Below are 24,306 nucleotides of genomic sequence, written 5' to 3'. Positions count from 1 at the left end.
TCACCTTTGGTTCTTCTGCCAATCACCTTAAATCCGTCTCCTCTGGTTCTCGACCCCTCCACCAATGGGAACAGTATCTCTCTATCTACTCTGTCCGGACCCCTCATGATTTTGAACACTTCGATCAATTCTCCTCTCAACCTTCTCTGCTCCAAAGAGAACAACCCCAGCTTCTCCAGTCAATCCACGTAACTGAAGTCCCTCATCTCGTGAATCATTGTTGTCAATCTTTTCTACACCCTCTCTCAGGCCATCACATCCTAATGTGTGGTGCCCAGAATTGGACACAATGCTCCAGTTGAGACCGAACCAGTGTTTTATAAAGGTTCATCATAACCTCCTTGCTTTTGTACTCTGTGATGCCCAGGATCCTGTGAGTTTTTTTAACTGCTTTCTCAACCTGTCCTGCCACCTTCAGTGATTTGTGCACATATACCCGCAGGTCTCACTATTCATGTACCCCCTTTAGGATTGTACCGTTTAGTTTATATTGTCTCTCCTCGTTCATTAAACATGCTTTTCTAATTTTATTTCTTCACTCAGGTTACGGTCTATTTTTATTTCTTCCTCAACTTAATCTGCCAGCGTAATGTTGGCGAGTGGTGATTGATTGCCCTGGGAACCAACAGGAAGAGAGGTCAGAGGCCGGAGGGCCCACGGAGCAGTGTGTTCTGCAACCAATCACGGTGCTTGAGGAATGGATCCTGATTCAGCCTATCAGGTAAGTATGTGTCAACCCCTGTTAAACAATTTATCTTTTAAAAGTTAAATCGAGTTTAACATTTGTCAGTATTTTGTTTTCCTGGAGTTCCTATTATGAGTTTCAGACACTTCAGTGCCAAGTGCACCAGGTGTTTAAAGGTCATTCATTTCCCCTTTTCCATGTCGCTGTAAGTTAAAGGGACAGAGATTGATTTCCCCGCATTATGCATTTGTGGTAGTTAAAGTAACATCCTTCCTGTTGGTAGTGAGTTACATTCTGTGCTGGGTGAGATGGCTGGTGGTATCAGCCTTTAAAATACGCATTCTCTTGTTCAAATCTCTCCAGGATCTCACCCTTCCCATTCTCTGTAACCTCCTCCAGCCCACCAACCCTCTTCATAGTTTGTTTTCTTTGGAACAGAGGAGGCTGAGGGGAGACCTTAATGAGGTGTATAACATTATGAGGGGGTCTAAATAGAGTGGAGAGGAAGGACCTATTTCCCTTCACAGAGGGGTCAGCAACCAGCTGAACTTTTTAGCCAGTACGTAGCAAGCCGAACAAGAGAGGGGGTAGTTCTGGACTTAGTATTAGGGGCTGAAGCTGGGCAGATGGAAGGGGTATCAGTGGGACAGCATTATGGTGCGAATGATTATAATTCAGTTAGATTTCGGGTAGTTATGGAAAAGGACAAAGATAGACTCGGAATAAAAGTTCTCAATTGAGGAAAAGTCAATTTTACTAAGCTGAGATGTGGTTTAGCCAAAGAGGACTGGAAACAGCTACTTGAAATGGTGAAAGATTGGGAAATGTTGTTGTTCAGAGGGACCTTGGTGTCCTTGTACACGAATCACTGAAAGTTAATATGCAGGTAGAGCAAGAATGAAGAAATCAAATTGTATGTTGGCCTTTATTACAAGAGGAGTTGAGTACAAGAGTAAAGACGTCTTACTGTAATTATATAGGGCCCTGGTGAGACTACACCTGGAGTATTGTGTACAGTTTTAGCTGCTTACCTAAGGAAGGATGTACTTATCATTGAAGATGGCAACGAAGGTTCACCAAACTGAATTCCTGGGATGGAAGGATTGTCCTCTGAGGAGAAATTGAGTAGACTAGACATGTATTCTCCAGAGTTTAGAAGAATGAGAGATGATCTCATTGAAACATACAAAATGCTTACAGGGCTTGACAGGATAGGTGCAGGGAGAATGTTTCCTCTGGTGAAGAGTCTAGAACCAGGGGTCACAGTCTCAAAATAAGGGGTTGGCCATTTGGGACTGATGAGCAGAAACTTAATCACTCATTAATCTTTGTAATTTTCTACCCCAGAGGGCTGTGGAGGCTCTGTCTTTGAGTATATTTAAGACAGTTATCGACAGATTTTTGTACATTAAGGGAATCAAGGGATATGGAATAGTGCAGGAAAGTGGAGTTGAGGTAGAAGATCAGCCATGATCTCATTGAATGGCAGAGCAGGCTCAAGGGGCCGAATGGCATACTCCTGCTCTGAAATCTTATGTTCTTATGTTGAAGTTAAATCAGTCTCAGAGCAGTGGGAGGTATTCAAGGAGGAGATAATGAGGAATCAGAGGAAGTATGTTACCTTAAAGAAAAAGGGTGGGACTAATAAATCTAGAGTCCCCTGGATGTCAACTTATGAAATAGGAGCAGGAGTCGGCCTTAAAATCCCTCGAGCCTGCTCCGCCATTCAATGAGATCATGGCTGATCATCGCCCTCAACTCCACTTTCCTGCCTGATCTCCATATTCCTTGATTCACCTAGAATCCAAAAATCTATCTATCTCAACCTTGAATAGACTGAGCGTCCACAGCCCGCTGCGGGAGAGAATGCCAAAGATTCACAACCCTCTGAGTGAAGAAATTAAACCTCATCTCTGTCTTAAATGGTCTACCCCGTATCCTGAGACTGTGCCCCTAGTTTTAGACAGTCCAGCCAGGGGAATCAACCTGTCAGCATCTAATCTGTCTGACCCCTTCAGAAACTTGTATGTTTCAATGAGATCACACCTCATTATTCTAAACTCGAGAGTATATAGACCCATTCTACACACTATCTCATCATAAGACAGTCCTCTCATCCCAGGAATCAATCTTGTGAACCTTTGTTGCACCTTCTCGAAGGCAAGTGTTTCCGTCCTTAGATAAGGAGAACAAAACTGTGCCCAATACTCCAGGTGTGGTCTCACCAAGGCCCTGTACAATTGTAGCAAGACCTCCTTACTCTTATACTCCAACCCTCTTGCAATAAAGGACAAACCATTTGCCTTCCTTATTGCTTGCGTACCTGCATGCTCACTTTCTGTGTGTCTTGCACGAGAACACCCCAAATCTCTGAGAACTCCGATGTTTAAAAGTTCCTCATCATTTAAAAGATATTCTGCTTTTTTAAATTATTCCGACCAAAGTGAATATCCTCACATTTCCCTACATTATACTCCAGATTCCACCTTACTGCCCACCCACATCGTCTATTTATATATATATCTTGCAGACTCTTGTGTTCTCACAGCTTACTGTCCCACCTAGTTTTGTATCATCAGCAAATTTGGATACATTACACTCGGTCCCTTCATCTAGGTCATAAATCATAAAATCATCGGAATTTACAGCATGGCAGGAGGCCATTTCAGCCCACCGTTTCCGAAGCGGGCAACAAACAGCTATCCAGCCTAATCCCACTCTCCAGCTCTTGGTCTGTAGCCCTGTAGGTGATGGCACTTTAAGTGCACATCCAAGTATTTTTTAAATGTGGTGAGGGTTTCAGCCTCTACCATCCTTTCAGGCAGTGAGTTCCAGACCCCCACAAACCTCTGGGTGAAGAAATTTCCCTTCGTATCTCCTCCAAACCAATTACTTTAAATCTGTGCCCCCTTATTGTTGACCCCTCTGCCAAGGGAAACGGGTCCTTCCTAACCACTCTATCCAGGCCCCTCATAATTTAATACACTTCCATCAGGTCTCCCCTCAGTGTCCTCTGTTCCAAAGAAAATAGACCTAGCATCTCCAATCTTTCCTCAAAGCCAAAATTCTCCAGTCCAGGTAACATTCTTGTAAATCTCCTCTGTACCCTTTCCAGTACAATCACAACTTTCCTGTAATGTGGTGACCAGAACTGCACACAGTATTCCAACTGCGGCCTAACCAGTTCAAGCATAAACTCCCAGCTCTTGTATTCCATGCCTCGACTAATAAAGGCGAGTATTGCATATGCCTTCTTAACCACCTTATCGACCTGGCCTGCCACTTTCTGGGATCTGTGGACCTACACTCCAAGGTCCCTTTGATCCTCTACAATTTTCACTGTTGTACCATTCAATGTGTAATCCCTTGCCTTGTTAGACCTCCCCAAATGCATTACCTCACACTTATCTGGATTGAATTCCATTTGCCACTTTACGGCCCCCTGACCAGTACATTGATATCTTCCTGCAGTCCTCAGCTTTCTTCTTAATTCTCAACCACACAGCCTATTTTAGTGTCCCCTTCAAACTTCTTAATCATATTCCCAACATTCAAGTCCAAGTCATTGTTATAAACCACAAAAAACAAGGGATCAAGCACTGAGCCCTGCAGAACCCCACTGGAAACAGCCTTCCAGTCACAAAAACACCCATCTACCATTATCTTTTGCTTCCAGCCTGAGCCAAATTTGGATCCAACTTGTCACTTAGCCCTGGATCCCATGGGCTTTTACTTTTGTGACCAGTCTGCCATGTGGGACTTTATCAAAAGCATTGCTGAAATCCATATACAATCCATCATACATACTACCCTCATCGACCCTCACGGTTACCTCCTCTCAAAATTCAATCAAGTTAGTCAGACCCGACCTTCCCTTCACAAATCCATGCTGACTGTCCTTAATTAATCCATGTCTTTCCAAATGAAGATTTATCCTGTCCCTCAGGATTTGTTTGCAATAATTTTCCCACCACAGGTTCCGGGGTGATGTCAGGAAGCACTTCCTCACACAAATGGTGAGAATCTGTTTCTCTTGGCTCGAGAGTCTAGAACTAAGGGTTATTGTCTCAGGATACGGGCTCGGACATTTAGGACTGAGCTGATGAGAAATTTCTGCACTCAGAGGGTCGTGAATCTTTAGTATTCTCTCCCCCAGAGGACTGTGGATGCTGAGTCATTGAGTATATTCAGAGCTGAGATAGAAAGCTGTTTGGACACTAAAGGAATCGAGGGATATGGGGATAGTGCGGGAAAGTGGAGCTGAAGTACAAGATCATCCTGGATCTTATTGAATGGTGCAGCAGGCTCGAGGCGCCGTATGGCCTACTCCTGCTCCTGTTTCTTATGTTCTTAAAGGTTGTGGAAATCTGGAACTCTGTTCTCCATAAAACTGAGGCTGGGGCCCAATTGAAAATTCCAAAACTGTGATTGATAGATTCTTCTTGGGCAAGGGTATTAAGAGTGATGGAACCAAGGCAGGGAGACGGAGATAAGATACTGATCAGTCACGATCTAATTGAATGGTGGAACTATGACTCAGTCACACTGGGTGGTGCCTGTGAGAGATTCGGTAAACTATCACCAACTGTTCTTGACTTCAGGATTTATAAGAACAAAATACACTCGGCACAGGGTTTTGGCTCAACCTTAAACTTGTATGTTTATAGAACTTGTGTTATTCCCCAGTACACAACCTCCCAGAGATTCCGACCGGAATAACACCGAACCCACAATACAAACCACCTGCACAAGGTTACCTGAAACCTAACAGGAAATATCTCAGTTTAACATCCTTCCGCGATTCGACTGTGATTATAAAACGACTCGGACAAATTCCCCGACGGTTTGACTGAAACTTATAATCACACACACAGCTGGTGGTTGTGGTGTGGATTGTAGGCCAGGACCAGGTGACACCCTGCATCCTCCTTCACTGCACTGCCCTCGCCCCGAAGTGGTCCTCTTTTTATGGGGCTTCATAATCACAGCATCAAACATATTTCCTGCTATTCCCCTGTCGACTCTTCCGATGGTCAATAATCTCCTGATCATCAGTGTATTCCACTCCCTGGCCCAGACAGGGACACGATCAGCTCTCCTGCTGTGTAGTACAATGCAAACCTTCCTTAGGAACAGGTCTGGCTCCACAGTTGAGGAATGTGTGAATGTCCCTCTTCCTTCTTGACAGGGACCAGGGCCCATTGAAGGTATGCATGGCCGGCGTCTGGTGCTATTGCCTGTGTTGATTAGATCGATGGCAGGTATCCTGTATCATTGTCTCTGAGGATGTCCTTCCGGTCTCTCAATGATTCATCGTTTTGCTGCAATGTTTGAATGAACCCCTTACTGTATAGCCCACCCTCTGGGTGTTTGTACTGAGGTTTGTTTTTTATTCACCCCTCCCACTGTCTGTAGCTTTTATATTCCATTCGACAGTCCATTTTACAGTTGGGGTGAAGCGGGGTGGGGAACAGATACTACATGCCTTTATCCACTGAACCATTGGGAGGAGGGTCCGGTGGCCCTGCTGGAAAATGCACGTGTGAGGCCTCAGGTGAGGACAGTGGAATAGCCAGTCGACACTCACTGTCGAGGTTCACACATGGAGTTTGGGCACATGGGTCACATATTGGAGAGAAACTGGTGAGTGTCGAACTGAACCCAGCCAGAGTCAGTACTTTCAGGGGAGGGGAACCAGTGAGTGTAGAACTGAACCCAGCCAGAGTCAGTACTTTCAGGGGAGGGGAACCAGTGAGTGTAGAACTGAACCCAGCCAGAGTCAGTACCTTCAGGGGAGGGGAACCAGTGAATGTAGAACTGGACCCAGCCAGAGTCAGTACCTTCAGGGGAGGGGAACCAGTGAGTGTCGAACTGAACCCAGCCAGAGTCAGTACCTTCAGGGGAGGGGAACCAGTGAGTGTAGAACTGAACCCAGCCAGAGTCAGTACCTTCAGGGGAGGGGAACCAGTGAGTGTAGAACTGAACCCAGCCAGAGTCAGTACCTTCAGGGGAGGGGAACCAGTGAGTGTAGAACTGAACCCAGCCAGAGTCAGTACCTTCAGGGGAGGGGAACCTGTGAGTGTAGAACTGAACCCAGCCAGAGTCAGTAACTTCAGGGGAAGGGAATCTGTGAGTGTAGAACTGAACCCAGCCAGAGTCAGTTACTTAAGGGGAGGGGAACCAGTGAGTGTCGAACTGAACCCAGCCAGAGTCAGTACCTTCAGGGGAGGGGAACCAGTGAGTGTAGAACTGAACCCAGCCAGAGTCAGTACCTTCAGGGGAGGGCAACCAATGAGTGCAGAACTGAACCCAGCCAGAGTCAGTACCTTCAGGGGAGGGGAACCAGTGAGTGTAGAACTGAACCCAGCCAGAGTCAGTACCTTCAGGGGAGGGGAACCAGTGAGTGTACAACTGAACACAGCCAGAGTCAGTACCTTCAGGGGACGGGAACCAGTGAGTGTAGAACTGAACCCAGCCTGAGTCAGTACCTTCAGGGGAGGGGGACCAGTGAGTGTAGAACTGAACACAGCCAGAGTCAGTACCTTCAGGGGACGGGAACCAGTGAGTGTAGAACTGAACCCAGCCAGAGTCAGTACTTTCAGGGGAGGGGAACCAGTGAGTGTAGAACTGAACCCAGCCAGAGTCAGCACCTTCAGGGGAGAGGAACCAGTGAGTGTAGAACTGAACCCAGCCAGAATCAGTAACTTCAGAGGAGGGGAACCAGTGAGTGTAGAACTGAACCCAGACAGAGTGAACACCTTCAGGGGAGGGGAACCAGTGAGTGTAGAACTGAATCCAGCCAGAGTCAGTACCTTCAGGGGATGGGAACCAGTGAGTGTAGAACTGAACCCAGACAGAGTCAGTAACTTAAGGTGAGGGGAACCAGTGAGTGTAGAACTGAACCCAGACAGAGTCAGTACCTTCAGGGGAGGGGAACCAGTGAGTATAGAACTGAACCCAGCCAGAGTCAGTACCTTCAGGGGAGGGGAACCAGTGAGTGTCGAACTGAACCCAGCAGCTTCAGGGGAGAGGAACCAGTGAATGTAGAACTGAACCCAGCATAGAATATTAAGGGAATAAAGGGATATGAGGATAGTGGAGGAAAGTGGAGTTGTGGTAGAAAATCAACCGTGATCTTATTGAATGGCGGAGCAGGCTCGAGTTGCCGAATGACCGACTCCTGCTCCTAGTTTTTATGTATGTTCTTGTGTTGATTCGCGACTGGATGTGGCAGGACTGCAGAGCTTTGATCTGATTCATTGATTGTGGGATTGCTTAGCCCTGTTTATATCATGCTGCTCCCGCTGCTTAGTATGCATGTAGTCCTGTGTTGCAGCTTCCTCAGGCTGGTACCTCCTTTCTCGGTACGCCTGGTACTGCTCCTGACATGCTCTTCTGCACTCCTAATTGAACCAGGCTTGATGGTAATGTTAGAGTGAGGGATATGCCGGATCATGAGGTTACAGATTGTGGTGGAATACAATGCTGCTGCTGCTGATGGCCCACAGTACCCTGAGGATGCCCCGTTTTCAGCTGCTAGATCTGTTCTGCATCTATCCCGTTTAGCACGGTGATGGTGCCACACAACACATTTGAGAGTGTGTTCGGTGTGACTTTGTCTCCACAATGACTGTGTGCGGTGGTCACTGCTACCAATGCTGTCATAGACAGAGGCAGCTCCATGTGGGACAGGCTCGATGTACCCGCTGGTCTTTGCCTGTCCGTCATTGTTCGTATCTGTGACAGGTAGATTGGTGAGGACCAGGTCAAGTAGGTTTTTTCCTCGTGTTGGTTCCCTCACCATCTGCTGCAGGCCCAGTCTGGCAGATATGTCCTTCAGGACTCAGTCAGTAGTGGTACTCCCGAGTCACTCTTGGTGATGGACATTGAAGTTCCCCACCCAGAGTACATTCTGTGCCCTTGCTACCCTCAGTGCTTCTTCCAAGCTTAAACCAGTGTGAGTAATAGAATAGATTAGATTATAATGTGAGATGTTTATACCTACAATTGTGAAACTATAAGAATTAACAGGAAGCATGGGAGTTTATGGATAATGAGAAAATTACTGAAGAAAAGTAACATCTGGGAACCAGGGAAAGTGTCCTTGTAAATCACAGATTAGAGAAATTCCAACTGTCTTTTCCTCATCACATTACAGAAAAGAGAGGGTATAGAAGAGATTTACCAGGATGTTGCCTGGACTGGAGAATTTTAGGAATGACGAAAGATTGGATAGGCTGGGGTTGTTTTCTTTGGAACAGAGGAGGCTGAGGGGAGACCTTATTGAGGTTTAGAAAATGATGTGGAGCCTAGATGGAGTGGATAGGAGGGACCTATTCCCCTTAGCAGAGGGGTCAATAAATGGGGCATAGATATAAAGTAATTGGTAGAAACGTAGAAATTTATAGCGCAGGAGGCCATTTCGGCCATCGTGTCCACGGCGACCGATAAAGAGCCGCACGGCCCTCGGTCAGCAGCCCTGAAGGTTACATATAAACCTATGAGCAATGAACAATGGCGGAAAGGTGAAGAGCACCCGGGCCAACCAGTCCGCCTCACACAACTGCGACACCCCTTACACTGGAACATTCCACACTCCACCCCAACTGGAGCCATGTGATCTCCTGGGAGTGGCAAAAACCAGATAAAAACTCAGGCCAATTGGGGGAAAAAAAATCTGGGAAAATTCCTCTCTGACCCATCCAGGCGATCCAAACTAGTCCAGGAGATCACCCTGGCCATATTCGATTTGCTGCAGTACTTACCATCGTATCTGCGCCAGCCAACAGGAGGTTATCCAGTCTAATCCCAATTACCAGCTCGAGGGCCGTAACCCTGCAGATTACGGCACTTCAAGTGCCCATCCAAGCACCTTTTAAATGTGGTGAGCGTTTCTGCATCCACCACCCTTCCAGGCAGTGAGTTCCAGACCCACACAACCCTCTGCGTGAAGAAGCATCCCCTCTGAGCCATCCACCAACCACCTTAAAACTGTGCCCCCCTCGTAATTGACCCCTCCACCAAGGGAAATAGACCCTTGCTATCCACTATATCCAGGCCTCTCAAAATGTTGTCACCTCAATAAGGTCTCCTCTCAGCCTCCACTGTTCCAATGAGAGCAAACCCAGCCTATCCAATCTGTTCTCACAGCTAAGATGCTGCATTCCAGGCAGCATCCTAGTAAATCTCTGCACCCTCTCTGGTACAATCACATCCTTCCTATAATACACAACCAGAACTCCAGCTGTGGTCTAACCAGAGTATTATACAATTGAAGCATAACCTCCCTGCTCTTGTATTCTGTGCTTTGGTCAATAAAGGCAAGTATTCAGTCTGTCTTCTTAACCACCTTATGCACCCGGCCTGCTACTTTCAGGGATCTGTGGACTAATGGTGGAGCTTTGGAGGCGTGGCCTGATCATTTGGAGCCTGGCGCAGTGAGAGAAGGATCTCCCTGCTGTTGCTCCTGCCTGGAAGACCTGGAATGAGCCCTGTGAAACAGCCCAGGGAGAGGAGGAAGGGGCTTACTACAATTCCAATTCATCCAGAGGGAGAGGAGGAGAGCAGAAATTTCAACATCGTTATTACTTTTACAAAGAGTTGGAGAGAGGGGGAAAAGAATAACCTGAGAAAACACCATCCAGTGTGGAAGGAGGGAGAGCCATTTCTACAATCTTCGACAGGTGGGTGTGTTTTGGTGCATTCCCCGAAAGACTTTGTTGTATCGGTGGGGGGAGGAAATAAGACCATCTCGAGGGCTGGAACATCGCGGGGGGTGTGTGTGTGTGTGGAAGTGTGTGTGGAGGTCTTGCTTACAGCTGGACCCCCACACACCACTGAAGCACCCCTCCCCCATGCGTAGCCTGGGATAGCTGGAACTACCTGGCTGAAGTATTACTAATCACCCCATTAAACATCGTTGGGAGTGTGTGCCCAGGTGGGTCCAGCTGCCCCAAGTGAAGACGACATCTCCCCCCACCCGAAGACCATCTCCAAGGACTGTGTCTTGTTTTTTTTTCCATTATCTGGGGAGTGCACCGCAGAAAAACGTCCACACATCACTGTGAGGGGAGACCTGCCCTCGCAGCTTCCCTCTTTCCCACCCCACCCTCCTTCTCTCTGTCATTCGCTCTGTCTCTCCCCTCTCTCTCTGAAAGCCCCTTTCCTCCTTAAATTAAAGTTAATTAAGACAACTGAGCAGAGGGAGCAAGGCCCCTCCCCATTCGTTAACTAGGGGAGAGGTGTGCCCTATTGAGAGCTTCCTCTGCTCATAAATTCAAACGAGGCCAATTAAAGACCATTAAGGCCTGTGACTTTGGGGTGGGTGTGGCCCTTAAAGGGACCACGTGATGGCGACTCCATCCATGCCGGTGGCAGGCCCAGCTCGGACATATGCGCAGGTGGCGTCCACATCCACGGTGCCTCCTGCTGCCCTGCCACCATTCAGACTAATTACTAAGAAAAACGGGGTCAAGAGCTACACTCAGCCCACAATGAGCATCGAGGAGTGCGTGCAGGCGACGGCTGGGGTAGTCGGCCTCTCGGCCATTGTCGCAGCCTCCAAGATGTCTGGGAAGGCCGTGTTCTTCCTGGGGTCGGAGCCGGCGGTGTCCCTGGCCCTCGAAAAGGGGCTCACGGTGGGCGGGACGTTCCTGCCGGTGGACCCTCTCGAGGCCACCGCGTAGAGGGTCATCATGTCGAACGTCCCGCCCTTTGTTCCCGCTGAGCTCCTCCTCCCTCACCTACAACAACTGGGGGAGGTAAGGTCGGGGATCAACCCCATACCGCTCGGCCTCAGGGAGAGCAGCCTGCGCCACGTGTTCTCCTTCCGCCGCCAGCTCTTTGTCCGGCTGGCGCGGGAGGAGACGACGGAGGGCATTTTAATGTGGTGCACGAGGGGACTGCCTACCGCGTCTTCTGGACGTCGGACGGCGTGCGGTGCCATGCCTGTAGGGAGGTGGGGCACATTCGCAAGAACTGCCCCGCCTCCAAAGCCGCCAAACCACCGACGGCGGCCAAGGCTGGCGCCGCAGCCACCCCTCCCCCGAGTGGCGTCCGCGTACCGGGAGCTGTCGGTGTGCGGGCATCGTCGGGGGCCTTTGTTTTCACGACCTCCGACGGGGGGGGAGGGAGAGCGTCCGATCAGAAAGAAGGCGCGGAGGAAGGCGAAACATCTCGAGGCTGGTCCCCTCAGGGCGCCAGAAAGTTTGACCACCGCGCTCAGCCCAACCCTGCCACCGGCGAGCGCGGGGTGCCCTGAGCCCGTGCCTGAGCCCTTGACCAATATCACAGAGGGGCTCGGGCGCGGGCAAGACAAGTAAAAGGGGGTGGCGGAGCGGGAGGCCTCGGCAGACATGGAGGTCTCCCTGCCTCCGCGCACCCCCAGGAACAAAAGGAGACACCGCTCCAATGAAGCGAAGGGGGAACAACATCCCTCTGCAGAGGAGTCGGTGCCCGTCGCGTGTCCCGCGTCGCCCACCAGCGCCCCCAAGCAGCGCCGTAGACGGGAGGAATCTGTCCCCGGGGAGGGTGAGACAGTCGAGGCTGCCCAGCCACTGCCTCCCGGGGATGGCGTGGAAGATCTGCCTGTCGTGGGGGGCGTGGGGCCAGCGGAAGAATGCGTAGCCGCCGGGTCGAGCGTCCCGGGGACTGAAGCGGGCGGGGCCGAAAAGGCCGAACCTGAGCCCGCCCAGACAATACCCAACTTCCCCCGGGATTTGCTCGACTCGGCAGAAACTGAAAACATGATTAATTCCACAGAACATCTACACGCTGGGCCGGGGGGTGGCGGCGGGGAGGGAGAAGAACAACAACCCTCGCCCCCTACTGTGGAGCTGGGGGAATTGGAGGACCTGGAACATTACTTTGGCCGGGTCTCTCCGTGTTCCCCGGTTCCTGGGGCGGAGGAGGAACCCCTTCCGCTGTCGCTTCCTGACCCAGCACTGATTTTAAAAGAGCCCAGTGGGGACTCCTCTGCTGACGATCCTGGGGATGGGATCGGGGCAGAGCCAGGGCCGGATGGAGCGGCCGGGCCGTTTGCCGTACCTCGTGCGGTCAACGGGCCGGCTGCTAGCGGCGACCTCCCGGAGGGGGACGGGGACTTGGTGGAGGACGCGGGAGAAGATCTCGAGTCCATCGCCAGTGAGGCGGTGGATCTGCTCGCGTCCGCCGCTGAGACCCTCCCCATTCCCATAGAGGAAATCTGGGACTTTTTGGTCCAGTGCTGGGGTCGCCGCGACCGAGCCCGTCTGGCCCTGGAAAGATGGTCCGAGCCGGGGCTGCTCATCGCGTGCGTCCGTCCGCGCCGCCACTAAAACCATGGCCGCGGGCGGGCCCTTATCAAAGGCTCAAGGCCTTGAGATGCGCCGGCTCAAAAAGTTCCTCGCTGGGCTGCTGAAGGAGTGGAGGGCAACAAACGACTCCACATTCCCCCCCACAATAACTTAGGTAGAGGTTGCACTATGCTCTTGTCATGAAGATAACCATAGCCAGCCTCAACATCAACGGCAGCAGAGAGGCACACCGTAGATTTAACAGTTTTTCGCTCCTGCGGGAGGGGAAATATGCTGTGTGCTTCCTGCGAGAAACCCACACCGTTCCGGGAGACGAAGCCACGTGGCTCCTGGAATGGCAAGGAGAGGTCCGCATGAGCCAACTCACCGCCACTTCTAGTGGGGTGGCCATCTTGCTGGCCCCGCATTTTCAGCCTTGATCTTGGGGGTCGAGGAGCACGTGCCAGGCCACTTGCTGCACGTAACGGTTCGCCTGGGGGACGTGCCGCTCCATCTCGTGAACGTGTACGCCCCTCAGACCGGCCCACAGCAAACGCGCTTCTTCGAAGAGGTGTCCGCTCTTCTTGGCTCCGTCGACGTCGGCGACTGTATTGGCCTCGGGGGGGGGATTTTAACTGCACCCTCGAGGCGAGGGACCGCTCCGGTGTCCCACAGAGCATGACGGCGATGGAGAAGTTGAGGGACCTGGTCGGGCCCTTCGAATTGGTGGACGTCTGGCGAAATCTCCATCCCGACTCCAGCACCTTTACTTGGGTGAGGCCTGGAGTAGGATGGTCCAGAGTCGACCGCCTTGACTTGTCTCGGGCGTACGTTTCCTGCATCCCGGCGGCCTCCATGCGGCCAGTGCCGTGTTCGGACCACCACCTGGTGTGGGCGGAGCTCGCTTCGCTCCGCGCGAGGACGTGGTCCGCGTACTGGCACTTTACCAACTGGCTGCTGGAGGACGTGTGGTTCCAGGACTCATTCCGTCGATTCTGGTCCGACTGGAGAAGGAAGCAGTGGGGCTTCCCCTTCTTGAGGCTATAGTGGGACGTGGGCAAGGCTCACATCCGCGTCTTCTGTCAAGAGTACGCGAGGGGGTCGACCAAGAGGCGGGCGGCCAGGGTCGGGCGCCTAGAAAAAGAGGTGCTCGACCTGGAGTCCCGTCTTGGTCAAGTCGTCGGGGACCCGGCCCTGCGGACAGTGTTCAAAGCGAAGAAGGCCGCACTGAAGGACCTGCAGCTCGTCGGGTCCTGAGGCGCGTTCGTGAGGTCGCGGATCCGGATCCTGCGAGATCTGGACCACGGCTCCCCCTTCTACTCGCTGGAAAAAAGACAGGGTGTCCGTAAGCAGCTCTTGACGCTGCTGGCCGACGACGGCTCTCTCGTCTCGGATCCGGAGGGCGTCAACAACAGGGCCCGTGAATATTACGGGGCTCTGTTCTCTCTGGAGTCGTCCAGCGAGGAAGCGCGTAGAGTTTTGTGGGAGGACCTGCCGAAGGTCAGCCCGGAGGGCGCCGAAAATCTGGAAGCTCCGCAAAGCCTGGCGGAGCTGACCGGCGCCATCGACCGGCTATCGAGGGGAAAAGCCCCGGGGCTGGACGGCTGACCGTGGAGTTCCACAGGGCTTTCTGGGACGTCCTGGGGTGCGACTACGCGCGGGTCCTGGGGGAAAGTCTGGCGACCGGGGAGATGCCCCTCTCTTGGCGCAGGGCAGTCATCGTCCTGCTGCCTAAGAAGGGCGATCTCCGCCTCAAGTACTGGTGCCCGGTCTCCCTCCTCAGCACGGACTACAAAATCTTCGCCAGGGCGATGTCTGCTCGCCTTGGCACCGTGCTGGACCACATGATCCACCCCGACCAGTCCTACACGGTCCCGGGCCGAACAATCCACGATAATCCATCTGGTCCGGGACCTCATCCATTGTTCCCAGGAGGCTGGTCTGTCGGTCGCCTTCCTATCCGTCGACCAAGAGAAGGTGTTCAACAGGGTGGATCATGACTATCTGCTCGGAACTCTGCGCGCTTTCGGGTTCGGGACATATTTTGTCGCCTGGATCCGACTTTTGTACGCCGCCGCGGAGTGTCTGATTAAGATTAACGGGTCCTTGGCGGCGCCCCTTCGCTTTAGGAGAGGGGTGCGCCAGGGATGCCCCATGTCCGGCCAGTTATATGCCGTTTGCGTGGAGCCTTTCCTGCGCCTCTTGCGGACGAGGTTGACGGGACTGGCTCTGCAAGGGCCGGGCGTGGAGGTCGTCCTCTCGGCTTACGCCGATGACGTGCTCCTCGCGGTAGAGGATCCCGCTGACCTGCGGAGGATGTGTGAGTGCCAGGAAATTTACTCGGCCGCGTCCTCCACCAGGATCAACTGGGACAAATGTTCCGGTCTCCTGGTAGGTCAGTGGCGGGTGGACTCCCTGCCGGAGGAGCTCAGGCCTTTTGCCTGGAGCACGACCCATCTCCTCTATCTGGGAGTCTACCTTAGCCCCGACGAGGAAGCCTGGCCGGCGAACTGGCAGGAGCTGGAGGCCAAGGTCGCCGCTCACCTTGGGCGCTGGACAGGACTGCTCCGAGTGCTGTCCTACAGGGGTCGAGCGCTAGTCATAAACAAGTTGGTGGCCGCAATGTTGTGGTACCGGCTGGTCACTTTGACCCCTCACCCTGCGTTTGTCGCCAAGATACAGAAGAAGCTGGTGGACTTCTTCTGGGACAACAGGAAGCACTGGGTCTCTGCCGCGGTCTTGAATCTCCCGCTTGAGGAGGGCGGTCAGTCGTTTTTGTGCATCAGCGCCCAGCTCGCGACTTTCCGTCTTCAGACCCTGCAGAGATACCTTTACGTCGAGCCCCCTCCTAGGTGGTGTGCTCTGGCGACGTATTTCTTCCGCCAGCAGCACGACCTCAATTACGACATGCAGCTCCTGTCTGTGAACTTGGGGGTTGTCAGAACCGCCCTCCGGGAGCTGCCTGTCTTTTACAAGGAACTCATCAGGGTCTGGAACAAAGTCTCCACCAAGCGCAGCTCTCCGCCGGCTGGAGTGGCGGCTGTCCTGCAGGAGCTGCTGCTCAGGAATCTGTACCTCCACGACCGAGGTTTCAGGTGGCGGTCGGAAGAGAGGGCTGTGGCTGGTGAGGTGACCAGGGTCAGGGACCTGCTCGATGGCGGAGGAGCGGGCTGGATGGCGCCAGGCACGCTGGCGCGGCGCCTAAATTCAGCCGACGTCCGCCGCGCGGCCGAAGCCATCGAGTCGCTAAAAAGAGCTCTGGGCCCCGACTCCATTAGGTGCATCGAGGAGGCTCAAGCACGTGGGGAGATCCCGTCCGAACTGACCCCCGTCCGGACGGAATTCCTCATTGGCGCCAAACCATGGAACCTCCCTCGTGGGCCGGCGCCTTACAACTTGAGCCGCCTCAAGGAAATCCCCTCCGTGCCTTTCAGTTCCGCGTGGAGGGGTTTCCTGTACGGGCTGCTCCTGCACACTCTCAACTTTGCCATCCTCGCCGGCCGTCCGGACACGCCATGGCGTAACATCTTGCTGTCCGGATCTGGTGGGGGTCCCCGATGAAGGGCACTCTATGCGGGAGTCCTCCCACTATTCATTGGGGACTTGGCCTGGAGGGTGATGCATGGAGCAGTGCCGTGCAACAAATTTTTAAGCCGTTTCACGGACTCCCAGGAAGCCTGCAATTTCTGCGGTCTGGAGGAGTCCGTGTTCCATGTTTTTATTGAGTGCACAAGGTTGCAGCCCCTGTTTCATTAGCTAAAGGGGCTGCTCCTGAAATTCTGGCTGCACTTCAGTCCCACTCTCCTGATCTTTGGGCACCCTATGTGGAGGGGAGCGTGTAGGTCCGAGGGCCTCCTCGTAGGACTGCTCCTGGGCACGGCCAAGGGTGCCATCAGCCGGTCCAGGCAGCGGGCGGTCAAGGGGGTCGTTCAACCTGACTGCCTGCCTCTCTTCCGCTCTTACATCCGGTCCAGGGTGTCCTTGGAGATGGAGCACGCGGTGTCCACTGGTACGCTCGCGGCCTTCCGCGAGAGGTGGGCACCGGAGGGACTGGAGTGCATCGTCACCCCCGGCAACCAAACTTTAATTTGATTTTACGTTTTAATTGCCGGTGCTTTTAGTGTCCCCCTCCCCTTTTATAGGGGGCACTGGAGGAAAAAAAGTGATTTAGTGCCCAAAAAAAAACCCGAAAAAAAAAAAAGAGGGCCTTGTAAATGTCTGGTGTGTCATCCAGGGCGGGTGGCACCGATTAATGTTTTAGTTTTGCAGATAAACTCCAAAAAGGGTTTCATGCACAAGAACCCCCAGGTCCCTCTGCACCGCAGCATGTTGCAATTTCTCCCCATTCAACTAATATTTCCTTTTACTGTTTTTTTTCCAAGGCGGATGACCTCACACTTTCCGACATTGTATTCCATCTGCCAAACCTTAGCCGAAGCGCTTCACCTATCTAAATCTCTTTGCAGCCTCTCTGTGTCCTCTACACAACCCGTCTACATAATCCGCTTTCCCACTAATCTTTGTGTCATATGCAAATTTTGTTACACTACACACTGCCCCCTCTTCCAGGTCATCTATGTATATTGTAAACAGTTGTGGTCCCAGCACCGATCCCTGTGGCACACTACTAACCACCGATTTCCAACCCGAAAAGGACCCATTTATCCCGACTCTGCTTTCTGTTTGCCAGCCAATTCTCTATCCATGCTAATACATTTCCTCTCACTCCGCGTATCTTTATCTTCTGCAGTAACCTTTTGTGTGGAACCTTATCGAATGCCTTTTGGAAATCTAAATACTCCACATCCATCGGTACACCTCTATCCACCATGCTCGTTATATCCTCAAAGAATTCCAGTAAATTAGTTAAACATGATTTCCCCTTCATGAATCCATGCTGCGTCTGCTTGATTGCACTATTCCTATCTAGATGTCCCGCTATTTCTTACTTTATAATAGTTTCAAGAATATTCCCCACTACAGATGTTAAACTAACCGGCCTATAGTTACCTGCCTTTTGTCTGCCCCCCTTTTTAAACAGAGGCATTACATTCGCTGCTTTCCAATCCACTGATACCTGCCCAGAGTCCAGAGAATTTTGGTAGATTATAACGAATGCCTCTGCTATAACTTCCGCCATCTCTTTTAATACCGTGGGATGCATTTCATCAGGACCAGGGGACTTGTCTACCTTGAGTCCCATTAGCCTGTCCAGCATTACCCCCCTAGTGATAGTGATTGTCTCAAGGTCCTCCCTTCCCACATTCCTGTGACCAGCAATTTTTGGCATGGTTTTTGTGTCTTCCACTGTGAAGACCGAAGCAAAATAATTGTTTAAGGCCTCAGCCATTTCTACATTTCCCATTATTAAATCCCCCTTCTCATCTTCTAAGGGACCAACATTTACTTTAGTCATTCTTTTCCGTTTTATGTATCTCTCAAAGCTTTTACTATCTATTTTTATGTTTTACTTTCGTAATCTATCTTTCCTTTCTTTATTGCTTTCTTAGTCATTCTTGATTGAGGTGAGGAAGTAGTGTCTCAAGCGAGCATACTATGCTTAAACAAAGGGGACTACAGTGGGCTGAGGGCAGAGTTGGCTGAAGTAGACTGGAAACACAGACTAAACGGTGTCGTTTAAAATTTTCCCAATCTTCTAGTTTCCCACTAACCTTGGCCACCTTATACGCATTGTTTTTTAATTTGATACTCTCCTTTATTTCCTTGGTTATCCACGGCTGGTTATCCCTTCTCTTACCGCCCTTTTTCACTGGAATATATTTTCGTTGAGCACTTTGAAAGGGCTCCTTAAAAGTCCTCCACTGTTCCTCAATTGTGCCACCGTTTAGTCTGTGTTCCCAATCTACTTTAGCCAACTCTGCCCTCATCCCACTGTAGTCCCCTTTGTTTAAGCATAGTACTTTCATTTGAGATACTACTTCCTCACCCTCAATCTGTATTACAAATTCAACCATACTGTGATCACTCATTCCGAGAGGATCTTTTACTAGGAGATCGTTTATTATTTTTGTCTCACTACACAGGACCAGATCTAAGATAGCTTGCTCCCTTGTAGGTTCTGTAACATACTGTTCTAAGAAACAATCCCGTATGCATTTTATGAATTCCTCCTCAACGCTACCCCGTGCGATTTGATTTGACCAATCGATATGTAGGTTAAAATCCCGCATGATTACTACCGTTCCTTTTTCACATGCCTCCATTATTCCCTTGATTATTGCCCGCCCCACCGAGAAGTTATTATTTGGGGTCCTATAACCTACGCCCACCAGTGACTTTTTCCCCTTACTATCTCTAATCTCGACCCACAATGATTCAACATTTTGTTCATTAGAGCTAATATCATCTCTCACAACTGCCCTGACATCTTCCTTTGTTAACAGAGCTAGCCCAGCTCCTTTCCCTTCTTGTCTATCTTTCCGAATCGTCAGATACCCCTGTATGTTTAATTCCCAGTCTTCGCCACCCTGCAACCACGTTTCTGTAATGACCACCAGATCATACCCATTTGTCATGATTTGTGCAATCAACTCATTTACTTTATTTCGAATGCTGTGTGCGTTTAGCTAGAGTGTTTTAATACTAGTTTTTAAACCATGATTTTTAGTTTTGATCCCTCCTGCAGCCCCTTTATATTCATACATATTGTCCCTTCCTATCATCTTGTGGTTTACACTTATCCCAGTGCTACTCTGCTCTGTTGCTTCCTGCCTTTTGCATTCTTTCTTGGGATCCTGTTCATCTGCGCTCTCACCCATTTGAACTAGCTCAGAGCCCTCTCCTGTGTTCCAAATACTCCTTGCATTGAGGCACCGAGCTTTCATGCTTGCCTTTTTATTACACTTAGATCCTTTAGAATTTTGCTGTACAGTGGCCCTTTTTGTTTTTTGCATTGGGTTTCTCTGCCCTCCACTTTTACTCATCTCCTTTCTGTCTTTTGCTTTTGTCTCCTTTTTGTTTTCCTCTGTCTCCCTGCATTGGTTCCCATCCCCCTGCCATATTAGTTTAACTCCTCCCCAACAGCACTCGCAAACACTCCCCCTAGGACATTGGTTCCGGTCCTGCCCAGGTGCAGACCGTCCGGTTTGTACTGGTCCCACGTCCCCCAGAACCGGTTCTAGTGCCCCAGGAATTTGAATCCCTTCCTGCTGCACCACTGCTCAAGCCACGTATTTATCTGAGCTATCCTGCGATTCCTACTCTGACTAGCACGTGGCACTGGTAGCAGTCCCGAGATTACTACTTTTTAGGTCCTATATTTTAACTCAGCTCCTAGCTCCTTAAATTCGTCTTGTAGGACCTCATCCCTGTTTTTTACCGATGTCTTTGGTACCAATGTGCACCACGACAACTGGCTGTTCACCCTCCCTTTTCAGAATGTCCTGCACCCGCTCCGAGACATCCTTGACCCTTGCACCAGGGAGGCAACATACCATCCTGGAGTCTCGGTTGCTGCCGCAGAAACGCCTATCTGTTCCCCTTACAATTGAATCCCCTATCACTATCGCTCTCCCACTCTTTTTCCTGCCCTCCTGTGCAGCAGAGCCAGCCATGGTTCCATGAACTTGGCTGCTGCTGCCCTCCCCTGATGAGTCATTCCCCTCAACAGTACTCAAAACGGTGCATCTGTTTTGCAGGGGGATGACCGCAGGGGACCCCTGCACTCCCTTCCTTGCACTGCTCTTCCTGCTGGAAGGTGGAGATAGGCAGATTTTTGAGCAATATGGGAGTAAAGATTTATGGGGAATGGGAGGGAAGTGGAGCTGAGTCCATGATCAGATCAGCCATAATCTTATTGAATGATGGAGCAGGCTCGAGGGGCTAAATTGTCTACTCCCGCTCTTATTTCTTATGTTCGTATGTTCTCCTTAGAGCAGGGAAGATTGAGAGGAGATTTGATAGAGGTGTTCAAAATTAAGAGGGGTCTTGCCAGAGTAGATAGAGAGATACTGTTCCCATTGGCAGAAGGGTCAAGAACCAGAGGACACAGATTAAGGAGATTGGCAAAAGAACCAAAGGCAACACAAGTATAAAGCCTTTTGCGTAGTGAATGGTTAATATCTAGAATGCACGGTCTGAAAGGGTGGTGGAGGCAGACTCAATCACAGCTTTCAAAAGGGAGTTGGATAAGTTCCTCAAAGAAAAACATTTGCAGGGCTGTGGGGTAAGGGCGGGGTAGTGGGACTAGCTGAGGTGCTCTTGCAGAGAACTGACATGCGCTCGATGGGCCGAATGGTCTTCCGCGCTGTAACCATTCTCTGATTCTGTGGTTCTAACTACCAGCATAAGCCTCTATTTCCTTCTCCCTCATATACTGATCTGAAGTGCATCGATACTGGAAACAGAGCGACCAGTCCAGAGTCGCTCTGTATCAGTGTGGGCATTGGATGCGGAAGTTGCTGCCTGGCCTCCTGTGTGGGTCTGTTTGTTGCATCAGTTTGAGCTGGAGTGGAGAGGGGGGGAGAAGCTGCTGGGTTTAACCCCCAGTACCTCTGAGCCCAGTCGGGCCCAACAATTTCCGATGAGAGACTGTCAACGGCGGTGGATTCTAGGGGAGATTAGGTTGTGAAACACACACTGCCTGCACAATGTAGAAGAGTATTGTGTTAGGATCAAGTATTTCTGTAGAGGCGTTCAATGTACAGATTTGTTTTAACCCATTCTTGGGATGTGGGTGTCGCTGGTAAGGCCAGAATATATTTCCAATTTCCATTTGCCCCTTGACAAGGTGATGGTGAGCCTTCTCGAACCGCTGAAGTCCGTGTGGTAAAGGTCCTCCCACAATGCTGTTAGGTGAGGAGTTCCAGGATTTTCACCCAGTGACGATGTAGGAATGGTGATATATGCCCAAGTCAGGATGGTGTGAGACTTGGAGGGGAACTTGGAGGTGATGGATTTCCCATGCACCTGTGCCCTGGTCCATCTAGGTGGGAGAGGTTGTGGGTTTGGGAGATTCTGTCAAAGTTCTGGTTGACCTGCAGATGTATAAAGTCCCTCACCTTCGCCCCGCCCACCTCTCCCTCCTCCCATAGAGGCCAGAGTCTTGTGTAGGCCCAGGCCAGGTGGTGGGTTCCCATCCCTGAAGGACATTAGTGACCAGTTGGGTTATTACCACAATCCGTCAGCTTTCATGCTCACTTTTTTTCTGCTGACGGCTGCACAAATAGCCAGGTTCATTCACCTCAATTTCACAACCTGCCTTTGTGTTTTTGTGGGTTCTCTCTCATCCAACCTTTTTCCTATTTGAAATTCACTTTACAGGGTATTAAACGGAGAGGATTTGTTGACCAGTGGCTCAAACCAAACATCTGACTGAGTCATTCAATTCATCGGGACCTGAATATCACCGGTCTTTGACCATGGAAGCAAAAAGCACTGTTCACAGCGGTGAGAAACTGCACACGTGCTCTGTGTGTGGACAAGGCTTCTGCCGATCATCCAACCTGGAGAGACACAAGTGCAGTCACACTGGGAAAAAACTGTGTAAACGTTTCAACTACCCGTCCCAGCTGGAAACACACCAGCGAGTTCACACTGGGGAGAGGCCGTTCACCTGCTCCGATTGTGGGAAGAGATTCACTTGGTCAGCCGACCTGCTGAGACACCAGCAAATTCACACTGGGGAGAGGCCGTTCACCTGCTCTGAGTGTGGGAAGGGATTCAGTCAGTCTTCCCACCTGCTGAGACACCAGCAAATTCACACTGAGGAGAGACCGTTCACCTGCTCTGATTGTGGGAAGGGATTCAATCAATCATCCCACCTGCTGAGACACCAGCAAATTCACACTGGGGAGAGGCCGTTCACCTGCTCCGACTGTGGGAAGGGATTCACTCGATCATCCAACCTGCTGACACACCAGCGAGTTCACACTGGGGAGAAGCCATTCACCTGCTCTGATTGTGGGAAGGGATTCAATCAGTCTTCCCACCTGCTGAGACACCAGCAAATTCACACAAGGGAGAGGCCGTTCACCTGCTCCGAGTGTGGGGAAGGATTCACTCAGTCATCCAACCTGCTGACACACCAGCGAGTTCACACTGAGGTGAGGCCGTTCACCTGCTCTGATTGTGGGAAGGGATTCAATCATTTATCCCACCTGCTGAGACACCAGCAAATTCACACTGGAGAGAGGCCGTTCACCTGCTCGGAGTGTGGGAAGGGATTCACTCGATCATCCAACCTGCTGACACACCAGCGAGTTCACGAGTGATTGCAGGGTTTGGAATCTGCTCTTATTGCTGCTGTTAATCACATCCCGACTGAATCGTGTTCATTCTGACAGTTGGGGTTTGTTTCTGCTGATGTTAATAACTCCTGTAACTGGACTGGAGTTTCATATTTGGGATATATACAAATAAATTAGTGTTACTTTCAACACATTGCTGTGGATTTTTGTCTTTCCCACCGGAGTGTTTAGCATTAGCTGGCTGAAGCTCAGAGAGGACAATCTGTGGGGAGGATCGTATGGGGGGAGCCTGGACGCAGTCCTTCAGGGTCACACTGAGAGGGGCAAATGGCACTTTGGTCTTTCTCATCTCTCTTCACTGACAGCAAAGTCGCCGTGCGGGTTAATCTTGATGCGTGTAAGATGCGGATGATAGCCACACAAGGGTGTTTAAAGAGATGGGAAAGGTGCTCTGTCAGCCCCTTGCCCATATCTCCAACAGCTCAGTAGAGTCAGGGATTGTTCTGAGATTGGAAGGCAGCACGTGTAGTTCCCATTTTCCAAATTGGGCACAAGTCAGAACTCGTGAACTAAAGGCCCATCAACGTGACCTCGATTATGGGAAGGTGCTTGAAGGGAGCCTGAGAGATGCCGTTTTCGATCATGGGGAAAGGGAAGGGGCCATTAGAGGTACTGAACACGGATTCTGGTAAACATGGTCATGTCTTACAAACTAGTTTCAGTTTGTAAAGAAGTCGTTGGTTGGTGGATGGGGAATCCAGTTGACATTGTCTACCTCAGGGTGTCAAACTCATTTTCTATGGTGGGCCTTATCCAATATCCTGGCACTTGGCATGGACCACATTCAGCAAAATCTATTAATATAGGAATAAATGAAGATAAACTACATCAGAATTTACATTTAGCTTTTATTTACTGCCGCTGCTCCCCATCCCTGGCACCTCTTGCCTTGAGCATTCATGAACTGACTTTGCTCAAACCAGAACCACAAGGATATCGGTGCATGGTTCTGCCTGCGACCACAAGGCTGTGTCACTGTCATACACAGATAGCGTTTCCTTGCTTCACATCTCCATACAAAAACCATTACTTCACACATCCCCTTTCTACACAATTGCAGCAGACATGAGCAAGAACGTGA

General features: G+C 50.8%; 1 protein-coding gene across 2 annotated transcripts in view; it reads left to right on the top strand.

Annotated features, from left to right (window-relative positions):
- LOC139248912 (zinc finger protein 623-like) overlaps positions 1-23,336 on the top strand; it is a 28,310-nt gene extending 4,974 nt beyond the window's left edge. The window contains exons 2-4 of one of the 2 annotated variants that reach the window (XM_070872253.1): positions 544-721; positions 10,062-10,368; positions 22,240-23,336. In XM_070872253.1, the coding sequence (XP_070728354.1) occupies positions 22,338-23,189 (852 nt within the window). In that variant the 5' untranslated portion in view covers positions 544-721; positions 10,062-10,368; positions 22,240-22,337 and the 3' untranslated portion in view covers positions 23,190-23,336. The remainder of the gene's footprint in view (positions 1-543; positions 722-10,061; positions 10,369-22,239) is intronic. The other variant, XM_070872254.1, reaches the window with a different exon arrangement.
- Positions 23,337-24,306: the final 970 nt, after the last annotated feature.

The sequence above is a fragment of the Pristiophorus japonicus genome, unplaced genomic scaffold (genome assembly GCF_044704955.1).
Source record: "Pristiophorus japonicus isolate sPriJap1 unplaced genomic scaffold, sPriJap1.hap1 HAP1_SCAFFOLD_30, whole genome shotgun sequence".
Taxonomy (NCBI): Eukaryota; Metazoa; Chordata; class Chondrichthyes; family Pristiophoridae; genus Pristiophorus; species Pristiophorus japonicus.
The sequence above is the reverse complement of the archived record's forward strand: the minus strand, read 5'-3'. Positions and strand labels throughout refer to the sequence as shown.